Source organism: Amblyomma americanum, chromosome 5 (assembly GCF_052857255.1).
Source record: "Amblyomma americanum isolate KBUSLIRL-KWMA chromosome 5, ASM5285725v1, whole genome shotgun sequence".
NCBI classification, from domain to species: domain Eukaryota; kingdom Metazoa; phylum Arthropoda; class Arachnida; order Ixodida; family Ixodidae; genus Amblyomma; species Amblyomma americanum.
The window spans coordinates 194165228-194190506 of NC_135501.1; the positions used below are offsets into that span (position 1 = coordinate 194165228).

The 25279-nt window shown below is 49.2% G+C and overlaps 1 protein-coding gene across 3 annotated transcripts in view; it reads right to left on the bottom strand.

Annotated features, from left to right (window-relative positions):
- LOC144133293 (uncharacterized) overlaps positions 1-25279 on the bottom strand; it is a 411732-nt gene that overhangs the window by 56241 nt on the left and 330212 nt on the right. For all 3 annotated transcript variants that reach the window (XM_077666275.1, XM_077666273.1, XM_077666274.1), the window contains 3 exons: positions 3038-3181; positions 1912-2073; positions 1353-1446 (listed from right to left, as the gene is read on the bottom strand). In XM_077666275.1, the coding sequence (XP_077522401.1) occupies positions 1353-1446; positions 1912-2073; positions 3038-3181 (400 nt within the window). The remainder of the gene's footprint in view (positions 1-1352; positions 1447-1911; positions 2074-3037; positions 3182-25279) is intronic.

A 25279-nucleotide genomic window follows, 5' to 3' on the forward strand; every position in this document is an offset into this window, starting at 1 on the left:
ATTACACGTCGTCGAGCAACGGCCCCAAACCGCCGACATAAATCGCCCGTGTTGGTGAAAGGACGCTTGAAGCAAGCCTTTTGCCCCTTCCTTCGCCTCAGGCGAACATGCTTTCGCGTGTTGCTTATCTGAACGCGGCAGACGCAGCGCCGGCAAGAAAGCCTCCCAGCCGCGAATTTCTCTTTATCTCTTTTTTTTTTTCACCACCCTCCTTCTGCTGAGGAAACTCCATTTTTCTCTCAACGGTTTACAAAACGACGTCACGAGTGGAAGCGCCCGCGCTTGGAGCTGGCTGGCCGCACGCTCTGCGGAGAGAAAAAAAGTGGTGCGTATTATTTTAAGCTCCAATATTTTTGGTTTACACCGAAAACAACCGATAAAATTACGCCGAATAAGTTTTTGAAATTACGTTCTGACCCAAAATGTCAACATACAGATAGCTGGCCACCAAAGAGGCCCTACAATCGCTAACACGAGAAAACTGACAAAGACCGGGAAACGGAGTGGATGTTATTAGGGATCGGGTCGTGCGGTTGGGGTGTTACTCCGCAACCTTTGTCGTGCCGCTGCCAGAGCAGCAGCCTCCGTCTTGTTTGCTATCACAGAGGCATCTAATCATAGCCATCACCCGCTCAGCAGGCTTTCAACGCGAGGGTTTTAGTATCCCCATGTCAGAAAAAAAATACGCCGATGCCATGCCCGGCGTCGGTGTAGGCAACTGTTCGAAGCCTTGCAACTGGAGCGGCCCGTGAGAACCTATAGGTGTTCCACCTTGGTCGCGTGACTTTGTGGCGTCATCCCAACCAGCCCAGCGAATTGTGCGCAAACTGATCACCGTGGCAGGTGGCAGTTAAATTAATGATCGGTCGCGAGAGGTTCCTTGGGAAGGGCCATATCTAGGTTTCACAAACCCCACCGGTGGGAGCACCTGCCATCGCAGGACAGTGGCGCATCGCCTAACCGCTGCATCACTGCGCCATGAGTGGTATAAGGACTTCCAGGAATCTATGAATCCCTTAACGCGGAGCTGGAGTGTCTCATATCTGTTTTTTTAATTGAGCCTAATGAAACTGACAACGCCTGTACCGGCAATAAGTCACTGCAAAAACGAAACTATGCACAAGTGTCACTAAAAATTTCATGATGTGGCTTCCGCGATGCTATAGTAGTAGTACCATCCCTGCCTTCAGCTGGCAGAGCACATTATGTGTGGTCCTGTCGCTCAGATCAAAGCCCAATTTGAACATGACCCAGATTGTAGAAGTAAAATGCTGCTTGCATTTTTGTTTTAACCGCGGCCGCTGGAAAGTGAGAGGAGCATGTTAAAGAGCTGCGTTTGGAGGCACACTTACCGAGTCCGGCCGGTCCGTAGACAAACAGGCAGGCGTCGGTACCATTCACCACGGCCTGGACCAGCTCTGTCAGCGCGCTGGAACACACCTCGGCCTGAGTAGCGGTGGTCGGATGAGAAACCAATCACCATCGCATAGACGAAAGACTAAGCAGCACGTAACTTCTTACTCCTTCCTCCTGGTCAGTGCTCGGCAGTGATCTTATATTAGCAATAAATTAAGTTCTCAAGGTAGGGTCAAAGACCCACTTCCAAAGCATTTCACCCTAAATAAGCCGAGCACCAGACCAGGGGAAAGCTTGTACCCATTGTATCACCGGTGGGCGCTCGGCGGCACCGGGGATCGAACCCCGCCCCTCCCGCATGCGAGGCGGATGCTCAACCACTTAGCCACTGCTGCAGTCGAAAGGAAAGACATGATAGGACGGAAATAATATCAGCCCCAATGAACATGCAAGTTGGACGTGAAACTGGCGGACGACCACTCATGTTCACATTCGGCTGCAACTTTGAAGACAGAACGAGAACTGTGGTCGTAGTAAAAAGCAGGAATATGTCACCTGCGTGGCGTCCTGCGGGAAGACGGCGTCGAACGCGAACATCTTGGGAGCCGCCACGGCCCCTGCAGGTCGGGCGGGCGTTGGCGAAGTCGAACCGTCCTCTCCAGTGGGCGCACCACCTCCTCCGCAGTTTCCCGTCAGCGCCGGGTCGTACAGCGTGACCTGAAAATTGTGCGTCTTAGACCACTGCGCCGTAAACCCCCAAAAGATGGGCCAACAACTGCGACTACTGAGTTTCAGGCAGCAAGCAGAACCTTGATGTTGAAGTTGAGGCCTTTTCTTACAAAACAAACTCTCTGTCAAGGAGGTTGACAAAAAGATAATCGCATGCCTGGCTAAGTTTAGACATCTCATGAACGGTGACAAATCACAGGCAGCATTTTGGAAAAGAAAAGGTACAGTCGCGAGCAAAAAAGATTAACACAATGACCTCCCCGGAGGGGCGAAAATCGCATAGTGCGGCTAGCGGGACGCCGTGCTTTGCGAACCCACCAGGCACTTTTGTTATCGGCGTGTTCCTAACCCCAGGCCGAGCGTTACTGCTTGTCGCTCGTGTGGCATGTCACTAGTGCTAATCTTTTTTACTCTCGGCTGTACAATGTACACACATAGTTGCATCTGATACATGTGCGCTATGCGCGGAAGATGCAATTGACATTAATACAGATAAGATAAATGAAAGTAGTTCCGACAAGAAGCGGTCATTCACCAAGGTATAACAGACATTATTTCATATTAAATAAATGCGCGCCATTAATAGTTCACAAAAAATAACCAACCACAGATTTGACCTCTCTAATTCCCCCTCCCCCCCCCCCCCCCCCCCTTCCTTAAGTAAAGCCTATTAGAGCTGAAATTAAATTTGCAAAAGTTTTCAGGGAGCATCATGATAAGTATCTACTTATATAAGGTGATTTTTTTTTACCTTTCCAGATTGTAATTTTAAAAACTGTAATATATGGTGATGTAGACAAGAAATCCTGCGGTGTCCGCCGCTGCTTTTCAAGGCTATTGCAAACGGAAAGTGTAGTCCCCACGCGTACTACTTATCACATGACCGAGTTCGATTTGATTGGGCCCAGACAGAGAGTAAGACGAGCAAGCAAGGACGACTGAGGAGTATTGCCTGTTTCTTGCGTGAGTCCAACTGGAGGAAGCTTGACGCTCCACCCTCGGTGGCATCGCGGGCCGGCGAGTGCGATGGCGATGAACTCGAGGAGGAACATCCGCTTCCGGCCGACGTGGGGCACACGCGGAGCATGACCTTCACCTGCGTAGAAGAGAGTCGCGATAAATAATAATGCGCGTCAACTCCGTGGTTACCACAAGAAAACTGAGACCGTGCATTTCTGCCTTCGCGCATAACACCCACAGAGATGTATAGCCACGATATTTGTGTTATGGGTTTGCTTCTTGAGAGTGCGCTTGCTTTGTTTACCGTCCGCTGCATATCTTACGCCCTCAACCGAAAGGAGTAAAAAAAGAGTAAGTTTTTCTTCTAGCCCGCTCTCTTTAGGGAGTGCGATAGAGGGCTTCCTAAACTCCTCCCGAAAGACTCCCCGGTTTAGAATATACCGTAATTTCCGGACTATAGCACGCATCCGGCGTGTAGTTCGCAGGGGCAAATTCAGACTAAAAATCACCCGGCGTTTAGTCTGCAGGTACGAGTCCGCAGGGATTAGAGCAGCCATTCTTCGCTACCGCGACAAAATTTGCTTGCATATCGAACTTGACTGCATATCGGAGCTGATTTCGCTATGTTACTTACTACGGAAACATGTAGGTGCTCACTCGGGGCGCGTTTTTTTTTTAATCTTTCATAGCCACCGGTCGATTTCTTCGACTATGACAAACGATCTGGAAAAATAAAATCATGTATAGTCCGCTAACCCGCCGCCGTGGCTTAGTGGTTAGAGCACTCGGCTACTGATCCGGAGTTCCGGGTTCGAACCCGAACGCGGAGGCTGCGTTTTTATGGAGGCAAAACACTAAGGCGCCAGTGTGCTGTGCGATGTCAACGCACTTTAATGATCCCCAGGTGGTCGAAATTATTCCGGAGCCCTCCACTACGGCAGAGAGAGAGAGAGAGAGAAAACTTTTATTTCTTTCCAAGAGGTTCGCGGGGATGAAGACTTCCTGGTCGTCTTGCTTGGGTGCTGGCGACTTGAGTCTTCAAGCAAGAGTGGGCCCTCAGTCCAGGGCTCCACTGAGTTGTGCCGCTTCAGTTGCGTGCTTTACCAAGGCCCTCTGGACCTCAAGCTCGCTGCTGAAGAGACAGCTCTCCCATTGCTCCGCACTCGGTGTTTGTTGATTGTGGAATGCTATGTTTCTCTTGCATTCCCAGGTGATGTGATAGAGTGTGGGCGTACTGCCGCACCAGGGGCAGTCTGGTCTGAATTGCGTTGGTGATATCTTGTTGTATGTGTGTAGGTTAGGGAAGGTGTTCGTCTGTAGCCTACGCCATCCTACAGCCTCTTCCCTATTTAGTGCTTTGTGTGGTGATGGATATCTCTTTCTGATTCCCCTATATAGTTGTAGGGTCTCTGTGTAGCCCCCCTCGCATATGAGTAGCCGTGACTCCGAGACGATCGATAAGCCTGCTCGGTAAGTGAGCCCTCGAGCTAGACTGTCCGCCCTTTCGTTTCCTGCTACGCCTGCGTGGGCTGGCACCCAGATTATATGTTGTATGGGTATTCTTTCAGCTGAGGCTGCCGCCTCGCTGATTATTCTGAGGGCAGTGCCGCTGATATTGCCCTTCGTATAGTTTCGGCATGTTTCTTTCGAGTCCGTTAGGATATTTAGGGAGCGACCTTTTCTGTAGCCTTCGGCTATCGCTAGCGCGACGGCAATTTCTTCGGCCTCTGCTATCCCTGACACCCCTACTGAAGCGCAGGTGATAGTTTCCCCTGTACCATTGACCACCGCTACCGCGGCTGTGCGTTTCTCTGCTCTTGCGTACATAGAAGCGTCTGTGTATAGTGTGCTTTCGGATTGGCCTAGCCTTCTGTTTATCTGTTCGGCCCTGGCTCTCCGCCTTTCTTCGTGTAGGTTGGGATCCATATTTTTAGGTAAGGGTCCCACGTTGAAAGTTCTTCTGAGGTCGTCTGGAACTTCTGTGTATCTGTCAGCCAGACCACTTGCGTTCCGACCTAGCCTTTTTAGGAGCGCCCTTCCTGTGGGGGAGCCCCTGAGCCTCGTCAATTGCGCACCCATTTGAGCCTCTGCTAGCTCGTCAAAGGTGTTGCTGACTCCGAGCTGGAGTAATTTTTCATTTGACGTGTTCCTGGGTAGGTGCAGAGCGATCTTGTAGGCCTTCCTTAGTATACAGTCGGCTTGCTCTCTTTCCGCTTTTGTTGTTGCGTGGTAGGGCAGCGAGTATGTGACCCTGCTGACGATTAGGCTGTTTACGAGTCTTAGGGTGTCGTCTTCCTTCATTCCGTATCTTCTTTGGGATACTCGGCTGATCATTCTTCCTACTTGTTCCGTGGCTTTCCTGAGCAGGGTGATGGTGTGGCTGCATTTGCGGCTACTCTGTAGCCACATGCCCAGAATGCGGATTATGTTTTTCTCCGGGATCGGTTGTCCCTCGAGGACGACGTCCAGCGGGGCTTGGGTAGGGTGTCTCCCTATTCTGATGAGCTCCGATTTTTCGGTCGAGCATTTCAGGCCCCTCTCCTTCACGTAGTCTTCTACGCAGGTGGCGGCTTCCTGTAGTCGGTCTTGTTTTTCTCCTAGCGATCCTTGGGTGATCCACACGGTTATGTCGTCGGCGTACATGGCGTGTTTGATACCCGGGATCTCTTTGAGCTTTCTTGCCAGTCTTAGCATTGACATGTTGAAGAGCACCGGCGATATGACTGAGCCTTGAGGTGTTCCTTTGCAGGGTGTGGCGAAGACGTCACTTCGCAGCTCGGCTAGCCCTACGGTCGCTGTTCGGTTGCTTAGGAAGGCCCTGATGTAGTTATGGGCTCTCCTTCCGCAGTTCGTGTCGTTTATGCCTTCCATGATGGCGGCGTGGCTTACGTTGTCAAAGGCTCCTTTGATGTCGAGGGCCATGACAACGTTTTCTCCGCTTCTCGGCATTTTTTCAAGTACTTCCTCCTTTAGCTGGAGGAGTACGTCTTGCGTGGACAGGTGGGCTCGAAACCCGTACATGCTATCAGAGTAGAGTTGGTTTCTCTCCAGGTGGGACTGAATTCTCTTCGTTATTATTCGTTCGTACATCTTGCCTAGGCACGATGTGAGGGATATCGGCCTGAGGTTTTCCACTTGTAGTTTTTTACCGGGCTTCGGAATCATCACCACGACCGCGTGTTTCCAATCGGCGGGTACTGTTTCTTCCTGCCATAGTTTATTGAGGTACGCGGTGAGCTGGTCAATAGCTCCGTCGCTTAAGTTTCTGATCAGTGAATTGCGGATTCTGTCTGCTCCTGCTGCCGTGTTTCTTGTTGCCGACCTGATCGCATCGACCACCTCTTCCCTGGTTATGGGCCTGTCCATGACGGGGTTCTCTTCGCCTTGATATTCCTCTTTGTAACACTCGACCTGGTCGTTGCCGTAGCATTTGACCCGGACCTCCTCCAGTTGTTGTTTATCTGTACCGGTGTATTGGTGCACCAGCCTTCGTATTGCTTTGCCGCTCTCCGACTTGTTTTTGCTTGGGTCCATGAGGGACTTGAGGATCTGCCACGTTCTGGCCGTGCTCAGGGTGCCGTTCAGCGCGTTGCTAAACTGCTGCCATCCTTGTCTGGCCAGCTGCGTCGCGTACTCCTCCGCCTGCTTGGTGATTTCAGCTATCTTGGTCTTGAGCTTCCTGTTCAGCTTTTGTCTTTTCCACCGTGCGGTGAGTCCGCGTCTCGCCTCCCATAGCTTGAGGAGTCGCTTATCCACCTCCGGGGCGTGTTCGGTTCGGTCCACTTCTTTGGTGTAGAGTTCCTGGACCTCCTTGAGCTGTTGGCTCCACTCCCCCACAGATACAATGTCGCCTCCTTGCATCTGTCTACAGTGGGCCCTGAAGGCGTCCCAGTCGACGAGACGGGTCTTGCCTATTTTTCGTTTTGTGTCTTCGGCTGTGATGCTGGTTTTCAGTATATAGTGGTCGCTTCCTAGGTTTTCGAGTAGGTTTTCCCACTCGACCTGTCTGGCGCCCCTCACAAAAGTCAGGTCGGGGCAAGTGTCTGGGCTGACGCTGTTACCCTGTCTGGTTGGTTGGGTTTCGTCAGTTAGGAGATCGCAATCCGTTTGCTCTGCAGCGTCGCTGATTGTTCTGCCTTTTTTATCGTCTTTGCTGTAACCCCATTTTGGGTGCTTGGCGTTGAAATCGCCTGCTATTATTAGGGTGTTGTTGCCCGCTAGTTTTCTAGCCTCTGTAAAAAGCCTGCTAAAGTCCCCATCCTTCTGCTTAGGCGGGCTGTATAGGTTGATAATAAAGGTGCTCTTGGATTGTGCTTTCTTTTTAGGTATAATCTCTGTGATCGTGTGGTCGATCCGAGTGTCCGTTATTTCGTCGTGTGCTGTGGCTACCAATTTCTTGCTTATGAGGGTCGCCGTACGGCGAGCTTCCTGACACGTATAGCCCCTCAGCGAAGGTGTGCAGTTGGCTTCCTGTAATATAATTACGTCTGGCGGGGTTCCTTTGGCATAAATGTACTGCTGCAGGAGGCCTTGTTTTTGCCTGTACCCCCTGCAGTTCCATTGCCATATCTCTAATTGTTGGAGGCGTTCTGCCATGATGATGTACTAGGGTTGGAGTTGAGGGTTTCTGCGCCGAACCTGCGTTCGTTATATAGGCGTTCTCTAGCGTCGTTAGCCGTTCTCTGCGCGTTCTGATTCTTAATGTGTGTTCTAACGTTTTGCTCTAGAAGGGCAAATTTCTGCTGCATAAATTGCATCTGCTCTTGCGTCTGTTTCTGCATGTTCATTATGAGAGCCTCGAGCTTCCCATCTTGTGGCTGTGTTGCTTCCACCATTGGGGGTGGTGTGGTCTGAGTTTTGGGCTGTGTCTGCCCTGTCCTGATTTCGCGGAGTTCTTTAAGGACCTCGCTCAGCTGCTGTCTGAGTTGGCCTAGTTCCTGTCTGAGGGCTTTGTTCTCTTCCATTAACTGTTTCTCGCGAGTGGATTGTGTGTTTGTGTTTGAGTGCGGAGCAAAGAGCGTTTTGGGAGGGCCGTCTCCCCAGCTCACCTTGACACCGCCGGTCTTCTTTTTCTTCTGTTGCTCTTGTCCTTGCTTCTGCTTCTGTTGCTGTTGTCCCAGGGGCGGGAAGGACTCGTCCCGCTCGGATCCTCGACTCCGGCTCCGGTTGCGGCTGCGTCCGCGGCTGCCGCTGCGCCCGGATTCCTGGCTCTCGTCTCGGAACCACCGCGGCCTTCTTCTGCGGCTGCGGTCCCGGCTCTTGCGTTGCTGCTGCAGGGGGCCCCACCGCAGCTCGCTCGCTGATTTGAGTCGTTGTTTGCAGTCCCTCGTGCCCGTGATGTGGTCGCCGTCACACACTAGGCACTTGGGTGTACACTGGTGGTCCGTCGTTGGGTTCTGAAGTCCGCATTGTCTGCAGACCTTGGCGTTCGGGTTTGGGCAGACGTCCATGCGATGCCCCTGTTGGCCGCAGGTGTAGCATACCTGCCTTGTTGGCCTGTACGGGTGGCACCGGTATTCGCTGCTGTGGTAGATGACAAACTTCGGAAGAGTAGGGCCGTCGAAAGTGATGAGGGCCGTGCTTGAATTTCCAAGCATTCTTGCCGTTATGACTCTGACGCCCTGGGTGCGAAGTCGTATGTGGGCCTTGAGTTCCTCGGATGTGGTTTTCGGTGCTGGGCCGTGAATAACTCCCCGTAGCGTTCCCTCCGGGGCCGCCGCGTGTGTGTTCACTGCAAAGCTTTTGCCTCCAAAGTTGATCTGCCTGATGTGCAGAACCTTCTTGGCTGCGTCTTCGTTAGCTGTGCTCACGATTATGATGTTCGAGCCGTGGCGAAGTCGGACGAGAAGATCTTCTTCCTTGCATCCTCGTCCGGTGGCCGCAACCACCGCTTCCACCACTTTGTATTGCGGTAGATCCTTGACTGCGAGTCCCCTCGGCCGGAGGACTATCTTGATGTCGTCTTTCGGGAGAGGAGGCAGTCGCAGCCTCGGCCCTCCCTCCCATTGTTTCTTCTCCGGTGCGCCAGCTGCGCTTCTTCCCGCTTCGTCGGAAGATGGCGACCTTCCTGCGCCGTTTCCCGCCAAAATTTGCGGTTTGTCGCCGCCATTTTGGCGTCTCTTCGATTTCTTTGACTGGACGACCGCCCAGCCTTCTGCTTTGTCTGCGTCCATTCCGTTAACTTGTGGTCGTTGTAGAGTCGATGGGGTGCTGCATCCCGGGGCTTGAGTCCCTGTAGCGACGAGGCCGTCGTGGCCTCGCGGTACGTGGGTCACGTCGATGGTGTCGTGGAAGTCTTCTTCCATGTTTTCGGGCGGTTCCGTAAAAAATCCTGGTTGTCTTGTGATTGTGGGTTGTTCCTGACTCGAAGTTTTCGTTCGGGACATCGCTCCGATGCGTCTTCACCGCGGGCCGAGGCCGGGAAGGCCGCGGAGCCCCGAGCTCGTGCTAAGCCTCGTTAGGCTTAACGCCTGGCCGACCACGTGGGAACTTCAAAGTCCGATAAAATCCTAAAAAATGGACCCACCGGCTTGGAAGTGGTATCCTCGTGGTCCGCTTCACTTTCGGCGTCGGTTCCAGCAAGAATTTTGGAGATCCGTAGGGATTAACCGGGTCAGAGGACCCAAAAATCGCGGAGCGCATGTGAGGCACGTCCGTACTCTTCGACGATCGCAGCGCCTCCTCTCCACTACGGCAACTCTCTCTTCCTTCCTTCCTTCTCTCAGTCCCTTCTTTATCCCTTCCCTTACGGCGCGGTTCAGGTGTCCAACGATATATGAGACAGATACTGCGCCATTTCCTTCCCCAAAACCAATTATTATTATTATTATTATTATTATTATTATTATTATTATTATTATTATTATTATTATTATTATTATTATAGTCAGCACACATAGATAGTCCGCATGACGTAAAAATCCTGGTTTTAAACATGTATACTCCGCGTTCTAGAGTTCGGAAATTACGGTATATTGTTTTCTGTTTCCTTCTCAGGGCGAGTTTTCTTCTTCCGTAGGTTCACTAGGCGAGATTGTCCGAGATCGGTGATTGTCCGATTATACGACAACGGCACGTCACTGTTCTCCTCATCCGTTCGTTGCCGTTTGGGCCGTTCAGGACCATTCATTATGACGTAAGTAACATTAATGCAACAGAAATCACGTCAACTTCTACGCCACCAAATACGCAAACGGCGTTTGTATTTGATGCATAAAAGAGGCGAGTAACGTCACTTTATAAATATAAAAATATACTAGAAAGACAACACGATAAAAGCTCTCAAACTATGTAAAATAGAGAAGAGGTGAGTGTAAACGAACCACTAAAGTAAGAACGGTTAAAATGACGATGATGATGATAGTGAATTTTTATGGCGCGGAGGCATCTGCGGCCAAAGAGCGTCATGGCACAAGGTATTTTCGTTTGCTCAAGGTACGGGGTCAACGACCCATTCCCAAGCATGTCACACTGAATAAACCGGGCACCAGGCCAGGGGAAGCTTTTGCCCATTGTGTCACCGGTGGGTGGGTACCCGACGGCACTGGGGATCGAACCCCGCACCTCCCGCATGCGAGGCGGATGCTCAGCCCACTATGCTACCGCTGCGGTCGCAATGAAAATGGCGTCCATGAAAACTCTAAATCATAAAGAAAACTCCGGCATGTGTGAGCAGTTGAACGATTGTCTAATTTTTTCCAGCAAGAAACCGTTCAGTCTCGAAGAACACCGAATTAGGGGGCACGAAAGGCTAGCTCGGGTGAAATTCCGGAGACTGTTATTCGCAGGCAGCATCAGAAGCACATTGAAACGCACCCAGGCGTAACCAGCCCCATAAGACAATCTGGACTTGGGGTCTGAGAAGATGAGTGGGCGCGGCTCCACAAAATGCAGTTGTACGACGCCGTACCTCATGAATATACGTCACTGAAGTTAGCTTAGAGATACAAATATGGGTGCTGCGTTCTTTGCTTAATGACGTGAACTACTATTTAAAACAGAGGTGGCGTCAGAGAATTCGTGGAAGGCCCGAATTCGCATTACGTGGTTGCAGGAATGTGAACGCTTCGCTATGGGGAACTTGCGCTGAAGTTTGCGGTGCCGATTGCAGCGCCATAACACACTGCCTAGCGAGAAGAGCAAGCAGTTTTGGGTAGTACTCTTAGTACTTTTCCGCGCCACCTTCAGGCGCTTATTAGCGTGAGCCTCCGCGCTCCGTCGAAGGCGCACGTGCCGTGCGTCAGCTATCTGGGCTACGCCGAGAGAAGCTAGGCAATGAATGCTGTCAGCCAAACGCGGGTATCTAATCGCGCAGAATGTGTTCTCGCATTGGCAGCGGCCCAAGCGGCTAAAAAAAGCAGTTTTGAGTCACCGAATAGAACAATTGCAGTGCCACCTTGGCAGCGCAGGTTCCCCATAGGGCGCCGTACGCACCTCAGGATGCCACGATTGTTTCCTGCCATGCCTGCTTGCCGCTGCATGTATATATTACGATCTGCTATTCAAAGAGTCATTTTCATACGCACAAACAGCGCGGCGAATTGGGCGGCACTGATCGGCCCTACACCCCGGCACTGGATGCACTCAAAGCTGCGTGGTTTCCAGGGAGACGGGCGGAGCGCCTATAAAGACGCACACGCTTTGAGGAGCAGAGACGTGCTATCTAAACAGGTCCTGGACGGAGCCGAGGAAGCTCCCGCAGCCCAGAGAGGAAATGGGCCGAAAGGCGAGTGAGTAGAGACATACAAACAGGGAAAGTGCAAAACAAAACTGCCATGAGGCTGCAGCGGGCGGGCAATGTTTCCAGGATAGCGTCGTTTCCTACCCTTTTCTGCGTGGTGGCAGAGGGGGCCGACGGAAGGTCACCCACCTCCTGCTGCTCTCAGGAAAAACACATCGCGGTTCTCTGTCTTTGTTTTTCCCGGTCCCTATTACGGAAGATGACGGTGAGACGCATCCGCGCGAGCGCCGGGTGAGGCGGCACTTCAGACGAAGCCCCAAGGCTGAGGACCGCCACTCGAGTGCATTTTCTAGGATACCGACAAAAAAAAAGTGGGGGGGGGGGGCTGTGTAGTGCGGGAAACGGTCCAGTTTGTCCTCCCTGAACAAGACTTAGGGAAGCGGTCTGTACGATCTGACCAGAACGCTTTCCACTTGGTGCGCTGCTTCTACCCTCAAATTGCTCTTACTTTCTCCGGGGGCCAATGTTCTTCTATTTTGATTCCTTTGTTTACGCCCGTAGAGCTCTTCAGTCTCTTTTCGCTTTGCACTACCCTGCTCATGGTCGTCCGTTAGCTGTTTCATTTTATGGGCCTGTGCTTACGATATAACGTTCTCCGACACGAAGGGGGAATTAAGATCTTGCTCCTCTCATCCTAGAAACGCCCGCTCGCTCATTTGTGTCTTGCGCCTGATATAATGTCACCCCTTTCTTTACGAGGTATTGGCGCGTAAGATTGGGTCTCAGTTTGGTTAGCCGAACGACTGTAATAAACGTTACGCCTAGGCGAAATAAGTCGAGATAAAGAGATATAAAAACATGGAGTGTGAGATTACCCGACCTGCAGCACTGGCTCTCTGCTGAAAGAAACGGCAAAGGAAAAAAAAATGTTGACCAGGAAACAATATCGTATATACGGTTGAGTTGATATCGAGTCAATCAGTGAGCGAGGCGCAGTCGTGAAGACGCCTCAACGGAGAACATTGAGTAAGGGTCGCTGGTATAAAAGGCAGTCCGGTAAGGTAGGGACAGACTGCAAGTCGAGAGGCCAGGGATGAGGAGAAGGGTAAGGACGATACCCTTCTTGGGTTCTCGTCAAGTACGAGGGCAAACCGATACATTCCTCCGTTGACTTGCGCGGAGGTCTTTGCTATGGGCCGCACGGTCCTCGATTCCACTAGATAGCACGCGCGGGGCAACTATCGAGTGCTGCAGAGGGTGCCGTTCAATAACGCTACGGGGGTGCCTTCCCGACCATTCCATGAGGGCTCTCAGGGGAACGCGGTGGACCGTACAACTTCCGCTTGCCATAGCCCCGTGGAACTCGGCGACCCAACTCGTCGCTCACTGAGCTCATTTCGATGGATGGCCTGCAACACTCGGCGTATGCTACTTGCTGGTTTATTGACTATTGCACATACTCTGAACATGCATGCGGACATGGCTTTGGAGGGGCGCTTTTGAGCGCTTTCAAAAATGTTCCGGCAAAGTGCGACTGCAACCGTCCGCAGTTCACTGCTGGCTTACGCTGACATTTACGATTACTATGCATATGCAGGTGTGACAATTCTAAACCTTTTGTCACGCAGTTCAACTTCATAAAATTGTTGCTCGTTGAGGCAACGCTTCGCTCAGTACTGCTAATTTTAGGCTCTATGTTAACCTAGGACCTCAGCAGGAGGAAACGGTGTCAGTGATCCGGCCGCTAATTTTGTAGGTGTTTTATTAACTTTGCAAATCGTAACCACGCTAATTGCACAGTAATCATTTGTAAAAGCCTTTGATTCTGACGCAGTCGCACCACCCATAAATGTCACAACAGGTGACTGTCAAAACAACTGTACTAAAGCACAAGGTCTCCCTGTAGTGAAAGGGAATAGCGAGGGGGGGGGGGGGGGAGGCTCATTTGATGTACGCCGTTCACCCACGCAGGCCTGCCCATACGTGCTCGCGCACACGCACACACATAGGAAGCATGAACTAAGCATGCGAGCAAACTTTAGGCGTCCGTACACATTACCTCAATAAGTTCCATGTGTAAACTTGAAAGGACTATGACTAATAGAAGGTGGCATGCGTTGATATATTACAACAATCTAACAACAAATGCGTTACTGCAAACTGATATTTTTTAAGCTTGAAAATGGAAAAAAAAAAAAAAAACTTGGCTTTCTTCATCACCGCGCGATTCGCATGTGAGCTGCGGTGCGTCCACATAGTTTGTTTTTTGTTTGTTTGGTTCTTTTTTTTGGGGGGGGGGGGCATTAATTCCAGAGACTAAGCTTACAGCGCCATCCACTTCAAAACAGAGATCACTTAGTCCTTTTCGATGTTGGCTTCTCGAGTTTGAATGGAGTGGCGGGAAGATTTTTAATTGGAATTAACTGCAGAGAAATCGATAGAATCGTTTTTTACCAAGAAGAAAAATTGGAAAATATTGTGCTTAGTGTCCCTTCAAGGAGCAGGATAAATTCTTGCTTTATTTATTTCAATACCTTCAGGGCCCGTGGGGTCTTTATTGACGACGAGAAATGCTTACTTGTCTACATGACAGGGCAGCGTTCTGCTTTTCTCACGGTGCTCCGCGCAATGCATCAGCTCGTACGAAGCCTCAGCAAACTGAACCTTATTTATTCGCAACAAGTGGCTACTCCCTGTATTAGAACTGCAGCCTTTTTTGCAGTCGCTGTTCCCGACCGACGTCACAGGCAGCAGCGAGGCCGTGAGTGCGATTCGAAGTTGCCGTCTCTGTGCGCATGCGCCCAAAAGCTATGCAATAGCCTCGTGTCTCATCATTGCCAGCAAATTGTGGGCGCAAAGCCGATCATGGCCGTGCAAATAAACAGCCCAAAAAGCCGCGCTGACGCGCGATGGGTGCCCGGAGCACAGCTGATGTACTCAGTGAGCAGATATAACGCAAACTTCCGCGCCGTGGGCGCCTTGCGTTTTGTCTCCCGTAAGTTGCAACCGAATAGGGTGCACCGCATACGCAATGAAAACAAAAATAAATAAACAAAAACTGATATTCAAGTGGAAGAAGGAGAGGTATGAAGAAGCGACTAGTACAGCATCAGTAGCGGTGCCTGTAGCTGCTGAAAGAGAGCAAGGTTTTGCGTACCTGGCCATTCTCCTTCACTGTGTACGGAAGCGGGATCAGCGAGAGTGCAGGATGATGACGAGAACGAGAACAAGCGAAAAGGAAGCTCTAGACGACCCCTTATAGTGGGACGATATGGGACCCCGGGGAGCGCGTCAAATGGGAAATAGCGCAGTCTTCTCGTGCCCATCGAAGCTAGGGGCGAGCATTTCTGCGCTAGCCGGCCGACAGGATTACGAACAAAAAGAAAAGGGAAAGAGAGATGTGGAGGCGGAAAAAATATTGAAGGAGGGTGAGTTGGAAAGACGGGGAGGTGGGGTGGGGGGTTCATGGCCTGAATTCCGAGAATTTCGGGACAACCCCTCTGTCCGTAATTCCTTCGTCGAGGTTGGCGCGCGCGTGCGCGCGCTTAGGAACCTCGGAGAAAAATTGGCTCCGGTGCTGCCTGTTCGAAGGCGACCCGCCACCGATGCCTCGTCTCGTGCGGCGGGGTCACGTTACCGCGCTCGGATCTCTGTGCCGCGATATCAATGGGTCCTTCAGAGAGCGTGCCGTGTGTTCACTCCGAACCCTGCTTTTGACGATCGTGTTGGCGCCAGTAATTCTTCTGAGAGGAGCATTTGGGTGCGACCGCATCAACGCCGCCGTGCATGGCTCCTCCTCACCGGAATTTCAAAGTAAAAGAAATCAAATGCAGAGCACATTTACTAAACTAAACGTGCATTTTTTTTCCCGAAAACAATGAACGGGTGGAACAAGTTGCCCCAAGCAGTCGTGTCCACTGTGGTGAACGAATCTTTTGCCTCATTGTTGGGATATGTGTTCTTTTGTTTTATAGTTTCGAATTGGTTTGTTTTTTTGGGGGGGGGGGGGAAGGAAATGGCGCAGTATCTATTTCCTTTCCGTCCCCGCCCCCTCCCCCTAAAAAAAACAATTCGATACTATAAAACAAAAGAACATGATGCTGCATTGTAGCATTGTGTTCCTTTGTCTCAAAGTTTGTTGTATCGCTTATGTAAGTAACAATTTCTCTGCCTCCCTTCCTCAACACTGTAATGCCAAACAAAAATGATGGTGTGGCTCAAGTGAGAAATAAAAAAAAATAAATAAAGGAGAACAACCAGGCAGCGATACCTGCTGGCTGCATCCCATACTTTATTTTGGCGCTGCCTCTGAATGTTGATAACACTAAAAGAGTGCTGATTAGAGTCGCCCTCTTGGCATCTTGTTGTCCATGTTGCAAACTATCAGTAGAGCCATGTTAAAGTTTTTTTTTGTTTCTTGCCTGTTGCGGTGCAGCTATTTTGAAAATGGTGAGCCAACAAGCGCAGATTTTTACTTTAGTGCTAGGGCTAGGCGGGAGGAAATGAGACAAAAATTTGCTGGCGTGTGTGGATGTTCTTTTGCGCGCAGAGAAAAACAGCATAGAGCCCTTTTTCGGCGTCCCGGTAATGCGGTCAGAAAAAATGGATAGACTTCTGTCAGTCCGAATTCAAAGTATTAACTGAGCTCAAAACATCTCAAGTGTCTCATTGACAGCTTGCCAAATGCAGTCGTTGGCTGTACCGGCTGCATATAGAAAACATTTAGGCGCCCGGAGAACGCCATCCACATGGCGCAGCCCACATGGCATAGGGAGGAGCGAAACAGCAGTTCTCGCACTGTCAGCACGTCAGGCACCTGCACACTATAGAGGTGCCGTACATCGAGTACTAACTAAGCAGTTATCCATGAAAATATTCCAGCGTGCCCAAGAAGCTCGGTTGTTCTTTAGAAGTACAGCCATGAGTCATGGATTATAGCCGTGCGCAGTGTCAGTGCACGCCAAAGAATCTAGGTGGTCTATGTCATTCTGAAGCCCGTGCAGCACTACAGCGTGGCTCAGACTCATGGCGCAAGTGCAGCAGCGCTGGAAGAGTGAATATCTGGAAGGTAGATCCAACGACTCGGTAGTCAGCCATGCTGTTGCCGTGATGTGATGTGGTTTTGGTTCATGGTTTATGGGGGTGTTACGTTTCAGTGACTCGGGCTATGAGGGACGCCGTAGTGAAGGGCTTTGGGAATTTCGACCACCTGGGGTTCTTTAACGTGCACTGACATCGCACAGTACACGGGCCTCTAGAATTTCGCCTCCATCGAGATTCGACCGCCACGGCCGGGATCGAACCCGCGACTTTCGGGCCAGCAGCCGAGCGCCATAACCACTCAGCCACCGCGGCGGCTGCGATGTGATGTGATCGAGTTGCTGGCATTCGCTGAGGAAGTGCGCAACAGAACCTCACAGTTTTATGTTCGGTTGGGTGACGCGTGGCTTCCACAGGGTATAAGAAGTAAGATGTGTAGGCAATGTTTCATCCGCAGTCTTGTATACAAGTTACAGAAAACAACTGCCCCGATTACAATTACTGGATCTCAAAGGTATTTTATTTCAGTGATTAATTACAGCCCCCGAGAATAACGGAATCATTAGAGAGAAGTAATCAAATACTATAACTTAATATTTCAACCATTCTTTATTAGCATAGCACGAATACACGTGGATAAGAATAAGCTGGTGCGGCTTGATCGACCTCTAGTTTGTTGCAGTGGATACATTGGTAATTTCGCATGCAGCTGTTCGTCTAGGTTTTCTCCGGCATTTTTTACCATCTTTCCTTGCGCAAACATCAGTAGTGACCGCAAAGAGTATGTTGATGCATGCGCCGGAATGAAGTTTGTCGCTTTAACATTCAAAGACCTTGAGCACCGTTAAGCGCCGCGCTTCGCTGCTGTTCGCGCCCTAAAGGGGCAAAGCACAATCTGTCTAAACATGACATTCCAGCGCACGGAGGCGGCAAAATGCGAATTGTGAAATGCGGAGCATGGGCTAGTCAAATGCAGGCCACTCGGGCTTACATGTGCAGACTAGAGTTACTGTAAAAGTTACAGTACAGGTTGGTACAATAGTTTACTTTATAGGTTACAGTACAGGTAGTTTACTTTATAGGTTACAGTACAGGTAGTTTACTTTATAGGCTACAGTATAGGTTACAGTAATTATTGTATAGGTTATAACCTATACAGTAATTCTAGAGAAGCCATCCTCGACCACGTGGCCTCTCCGCAGCTGGACCGTTTTCGCTCTAACATGATGGAATTTCGTGGAACATTAGTGTTTGCCACCGAGTTCAGGTTCTCGAAGTTATACTACTGGTTACAACTGGTTTCTGAAAAAAATGCAGCAGATTACTGAAAAAAAAAATAACTGGAATGCCTGGAGAACATTACACCTAACAAAGGTAATGAGTGCATTACAAAATTACAAAAAATGTAAGTCATTACAAGTAATCGATTACTTGTAAGGCATTACGTGTCTGTCCAGGAGAGACAGAGTGGTTTAGCTGGAAATTTTCTTTGAAGCATAGAAAAGCCCCTTAACTATAAAAAAACATACCCGAGTCTCTCATGAGACTAATAGTTCCAGAAAAGGACACCTACAGCAGTCCCATAATGAAAACGGCTTTAGAAGATCGCCTCCTATGGAAGTACCCTTCCTGATATCTCCATGCAGTAGGCGCCTGCTTCATCCCACAGCAATCCAGCATCGGCGGCCGCCATAAGCGACGAAAGGGGGAAGTTCTGATCGGCACCAGAATTTCCCCTGGGGTTAAGCTGTCGAACTAGGGTCGGGGGAGATCGCCTTGCATTGACGTCGAGTAACTGCAGAGAGCCTTAATGTTTGTAGAAACATGAAAACAACAAAACGTATCGTTTGTGACTGGAATAACCTAATAACTGCTACGCGTTTTCATCGGACATAGAGGCAAACGAAAATTTATACACGAAGAATTGAGGGATGCGACTGCAGAACGATAAACACATGTCACATCTTATTCCTTCTTGCCTCGTAACACCTTTTTGTATGTCCATACAAGCAGCGCACATAATGAAGCATTCAACCGCGTTTCCAATTTTTCCGGGCCAAAAGGCCGCTGGCACTCGCATTCGCTCGCATCTGCGTCACATGAAAGGACAGGACAACAATTCCCGCTGTTCGTAAAAGCATGCAGTGTTAAAGAACCTGACAGACTGGCGTCAGCAAGTCTGAGAAAGAACCTACATAGACGTTTAAACCAATCAGAATGGACTCGCAACTGCCCGGCGCCCGTGTGCTCGCCATTTAGAACAGGGCGGCTTCCACGATTTCCTAGTTGTCGAGGAATTACAAATCGTTCAGATACTTCAAAAACCTGGTTCTTTCACCTGCCTTGAGTGGTCGTTGTCTGCTCAGGAAATGACGATGCTACACAGTTTCACTGCGACGGAGTGCAAGCTTACAAAGCAGCAGCAATCCGTTCCATTGCAATGTTTTTTTTGTCGTCACTATGAGGAAGTGACAGGCTAGTCCATCCTTGATACACGCCAATCGATGTTCGTTTTAAACTGCTCCGTGCAGGCTTGCGAAGCGGTGGGATCGCCGAAAATTGGCCCGAACCAATTTCGTTCTTGACTAGGACGCATGTCGTATGGCTTGTTTTTCTTTCTTTCAAATTGAAGATGCAACCGTGAATACAGCATCATTACTCTCTGTTTCTTCGTAGCCCTGCACGCAAGTAAAGCAGCAGCAAAACCAAACAAAGAGGCGTTGCTACTTTACCTGTTTTCGAAATTTTCTTTGCCACCCATGTCTCTGAGGCATGCACGGTAAGACAAGTGAACATACTGAGAAGATATGTAAAGAGAAAGAAAGTCGAGCGCCGGATACAAATTATCATGTTCAGAACAAAGCATAATGCAAAGAGCAGATCCGGGAGATTAATTTTTTTTTCTCTCCAAACACATCACGCGCTGATACCGTGAGCCGTCACCGACTCCACCCCCCCCCCCCCCCCTCCCCCATCGCCTTTCTACACCGATACGATCACCACTGTTTCTTTCTTATTCCTTTTCCCGCTCTGTTCTTGCATAAACTAGTGTACTGGGAGCACCACTCCTGCACAGTACTAAAAAACAAACAAACACAAACCAAGAACGGAAACTACACCGTATATTAATAAAACTATACAGCGGTACGGAAGCCAGAGCTGGCGTCATGCACCTAATCGGGGCCCGTGTTCGCAGATCCGCTTGCCCGTAAGGAACGTTTATGATTGCTCGGCGTCTTTGTAACCGTTTCCTGCATGATTGGCGGACGGACGAACGTCCTGCCAATCACTATAGTTGGCTACAGCTCCCCGAGACTGCCGTAACGTGCCAGCCACGTCGATCTCTGCTCCCAAGTACGCTACGTTACCGCAGCGTTGCACATATTTCAGTCAGACACGGTGCGTGGCCGAGGCCGGCTAAACTCCCGCGAGATCCCGCGAGATCAAGGGCCGCTCGCGCGCGTCCTGAAGAATAGCGCGTAGTACATTCGCTTGGGAAAGCTCGTTGCGTCATCAATCATCCACCGTTCGCCCTGCAGGGTGGGACGCGCGAAGTGGCCTTGTCTTTACTTTTGTTACTCGGCGCGGTTTGTGTACCGTTCAAGTACGTTCAAGCGGAGTCGAGAGACCGCCATTTTTGTAGCCAGTTTACATTGTAGCCAATAGACGCGTCCGTGATCCCATTTGCCTAAAACTCAGCTCTAGCTGTGCCATTTTTCTTAGGACTAACAGTGGAGAAGCCCGCGTACGAACGGTGCCGGTTTGATGCAGCGTGGTGTTTGCAAAGAAGTTCGCATTTGCTCTAGACGTCTCCTTGGTGCAGAGTGATGGCAGGAAATAGTGGACGTGTTGTTGTTGCGACGGTGCTTCATAGGGGCGCTAAATTGGGATAATAAGCGCAGCTAGACTGAGAGATTAATGCCCGTAGGTAGTAAATAAGTGACTTTTAGTCAGTACAGTGCCTGGATACGCTATAAAATTTCAAATTTACAACACCTTGCGGAATTCCCCTAAAATACTTTGCTCTAGAAAATTACGCCTAAGCAATAAACATGCAGCAACGCGCTTCGTGAAATTAGGCAGCTGCGACAGCTGCAATTAGTTAATAACTCCCGCAGCAACACCATAGACACTCTCTCTATACGGGCAGGTACCATCGAATTGGAAGAAAGCAATCCGTGGAGTGCTTTTCAAAAATGAGAATGCGAAGCGTCATTCGCTTAGCATATTACGCAATGCCCTAGCGTGAAGCGTCGTGTGGAGCACCTTCAGAAGCTCAGACCAGGGAGAAACTCTCCTTGTCATTCCAGTAATTTCCAAACGGCGAGGCTGCCATATCTTGAAAGAACGGTTTAACAGCATGACAGGTGGTGCGCAAAATGACTGCTTCATGTGTTGATAAACATTGTAACGAAAGGTCTTACCAATAGGAAAGTTTAGCTGTCTCGTTTTCGCTCATATTCTATGACACGCAGAGTCACTGTAAAAGCAGAGGTCATACTTCCATGTAGCATCACGACGCTGCACATAATAAGCCCAATCTCTTTTCTATTGTTTACCTCTTTGTTTATACGTAACAAATATTAACAACACCGTCTCCCCGCACTGCGGAGAGTGTAAATGTGAAAGGAAATCAAGAAAACTTCGTTTTGCGATTTTTTCTGCAATGAATTCACATTCCTGCACCGGGAAAGGTGCTGATAGCGCTAACGAAAAAGAATCTATAAATTTTATGTACCTTCTTGTTTCATTTAATATTGCTATTTTCTGTACCCGTATATTAAAACGACTTCTTTTCAGGCTAAAAAAAAAACTTCTTTTCAGAGTTCTTTTCAGCCTTAACCCAAGTTCGAACCCGAACACGACGGCTGCGTTTTTATGGAGGCAAAACGCAAAGGCGCCCGTGTGCTGTGCGATGTCAGTGCACGTTAAAGATCCCCAGGTGGTCGAAATTATTCCGGAGCCCTCCACTACGGCACTTCTTTCTTCATTTATATTTCACTCCCTCCTTTATTCCTTCCCTTACGGCGCGGTTCAGGTCTCCAACTATATGTGAGACAGATACTGCGATATTTCCTTTCCCCCAAAACCAATTATAACTGTTATTATTCAGGCTAAATTTTGTTTCTGGCAGGAAGGAGATCTGATACCAAAGTTTTACAGAGAGACCTGTATGTTGGACGCTCAGTGATGGTTTATGTTCGCTTGCATTAATTTCGTTCACAATCATTTCGCTACAGTGAGCCTCATTACATGAGCAATTCGCTTACGATTGTCACCGCTTTCGAAGAAATCTTAAAGAAAAAATTAACGATTGTTGTTTCACCGTATCGATTTGCCTGGAAACGCTACGCCGGACATCGTTTACCACTGTATGAAAAATAAACCATATTCTGTGCTGCTTTTGTACGTTTAAATTCCTAGTGACTATTTTCGCCAGTTTGGATGTAGATTTTACTGCTTGTTGCGGAGAATTCCCAATCGACCAATTTCGTTAACCTTTCCAATGCAAACCTATTTTGCGCATACCCTTATAGTCGCACTGTTGCTTTGGGGGAATACGAGCCTTCGGAATGCGCTGTCAGAAACTCTTTCCTCGATATAATCTATCCTCCTCTTCCACACCAACACATAACTAAATCATCCCTTCATAGAAATGCCTAATATAATTCGTATGAAAGCGGCACAAGAAAAAATCGCATAAAAAATCTGTCGTACCAAAGTTTACCTTGAGTCTCTCTTCACATGCATTGTAATGCTCAAATGGCTGCTTTAAGGAGTACTGAAGTTCTTTGCAGCCTCCATTTTGTCCACAAAAATGTAGTGGAGGGCTGTGGCAGCCAATTATTAACATCACACAAGAACCGACACACGCACTATGACTAGTGACTTTGCTTGTTTTAAGCGTTTTTGTCTGCGAATGGACGTGAAATACAAAGAAAAATTGACGACGCGAGAGCAGGTGAGCGCTCTCTCCGATGAGCTTGCCGTGCATCTTTTAGTGAAGATTGCTAGCGGTTCCCTCGATAGCAGAGAGGAGAGGTTGTAATCTTCATAATTGCAGCCGCAATTCCACTATCAAAGTGGCATCAAAAGACATTGATAGAATGCAATTTTTCAACGCGACCGCAGTCAGAGATATAGCGCTCTGTATAGCCGCCCCTATTGAGGTAGATTCGATTACGGCAGTTTGCTGACTCCAATGGGACTCGTGAATAGCTCGACGGTTAAGCCACGCCAGAAGCGCAATAAATGCACGGCAGAGCACGAAAACTTGTGAAAAGAAGAAATCACTGCAGAACACAGAAAATTTTCAGATGATGGGAAAGAACGTACTCGAAGTTTACGTCAAAGAAATAACCGCGCTTGAAGACTTCTACCGAACGATGACAAATTTAATTCTGACGGGGAGTACAACCTTCAGACCTCGATTCTGCTCGCTTTGCTTGTTTTATTTGCCCTCCAGTTGTGAGACGGCGTAATGGCGTGCGCGTTTCCTGACTCTTCGTTTGCGTTAAGATAGAGGAGTCCTTTGTATCTTTTTTATGCTCTTCCTGGGAAAAAGGTTTTCGCCCAAGCTCTGTTCATTTTAAAAACGCATCGGAGAGAGAAAGTTCGAAAGTCTTGCGCTGTAGGGCGGGAGCGCATACATTCACAGATTTGCATTGGGGGAAAGCCGGCGCTGCCATTGTTCATCCAACACGAGCCGAAAACGTGAATTCGGATCCTTTAATGCAGCTTTTCATTCATTTCATTTCATTTATTCAATACTGCCAGCCTTGGTAGGTCAAGGCAGGAGGGCCTACAAATTTCTCATAAATTTTTCAAACATTGTTCCAATCTCTGTGCTTATGCAATCCTAATAGTTTACTGCAGACGTCACAGGCGTATGAAATGGAAGCAGTTAAATCGAGCGTAGTTAAAGCACAGCTTCTAGCAGCACTGGACATCGGCCCAATATTGGAATGTGCTGGCAAAGGCTGGTCCTTTGTAGAACCGGCCTTTGTCGACACATTTCCAATATTGGGCAAGTGGTATGGGCTGCTGGGCGCATCTCGTTTTTCCGTCAAATGGACCCAAAACCGATCTGTGACCTGAGCAAGATACGGTAGCGCTACTGTCCCCGGCGGGGGTGGAACCTAGGGTTACTTCCCATAGGAATGTATGTAGACAAAAGCTCTCAAAACAAATTTATTATTTCACAGTGCCCCTATGATGTCGTTTCTTAGTGGAGAAAAGCCCAGTTCATCCTAGAACAGACGCATGAACCGTCATTTCAAAAACCAATGTACTTTTAAAACATCACGATGCATGCGCTGTGGAGTCACTCGTGGCTAAGAACTCGAGCCAATAAAATATATGTAAAATAATTTTTCGAAAAAATTTCTACTTTCACAGAACACTTATGAAGGCGGCCGTAGGAGTGCTTTGAAGAAAACTGTGTTAAAGTATGAAACGTCATTTTGAAGCTACCTTTTTAAGTGCCAGATTTGGCTTCTGTTTTGAAGTTAAACGTACCCACAAGAGGCGCTAGATCAGCTGGGCGTTACTCCGAATCGTTCAATCATCACTCGGAGTCAGACACTCTTGAGCGTGAGCTACATTTGCTCGCCAATGCAGAAGTTGAAACCAGGGAGCTTAAAGAGCTTTGCATGAAAAGTAGGTCTGAAAAGGCTTGATGAGCGAACGAAAGCAAACAAACAACGTAGCAGACGACACCGCAGGCGATACCCGCGGCCGTCTACGGCGTCCTCGAGCGTGCCCTATATTTGCATGCACGGTGTTGGTCTATACGCAAACTTACCAAAGAGTGTAGTGCATGAGGAAGGGCAGCTTTCTCTCAGGGTATTGAGAGTATAGCTCGCCCTCTTTTCTACAAAAACTTTTATGAATGCGCTAGAGACTCAATGGCTGCAGAGAGGTGCTTATGCATTTTAATCAGTTCTGTGCAACAGAGCATGAACTGAAGCTTCATATGAAATTCCACAGCGGAATGCGCGTCTTTATCCAAGCTCCATACGATGCTCACACTTGCGGGAATTTTCGCAAATGCATACAGAACTCTCGACTAACACCCCCCCCCCTCTCTCTCTCTCTCTCACACACACACACACACACACACACACACACACACACACACACACACACACACACACACACACACACACACACACACACACACACACACACACACACACACACACACACACACACACACACACACACACACACACACACACACACACACACACACACACACACACACACACACACACACACACACACACGCACGCACACGCACACGCACACACACACACTTTTTTTATATCGAGGTTACAATGAGCTGCGCAACGCCCGTGAGTCCCTATCCTCTGAGTTTGGAGCACCTTAAGAAAATCCCTTCACATGCACATTTGCATCACCAGAGCTTTCCGAGCTTGGTTTCGCCTTGAAACCGCGGAGGCTTCGTAGACGTCGTGCCTGCGATATCGAAACCGCAGCGCTTTTGAAAAA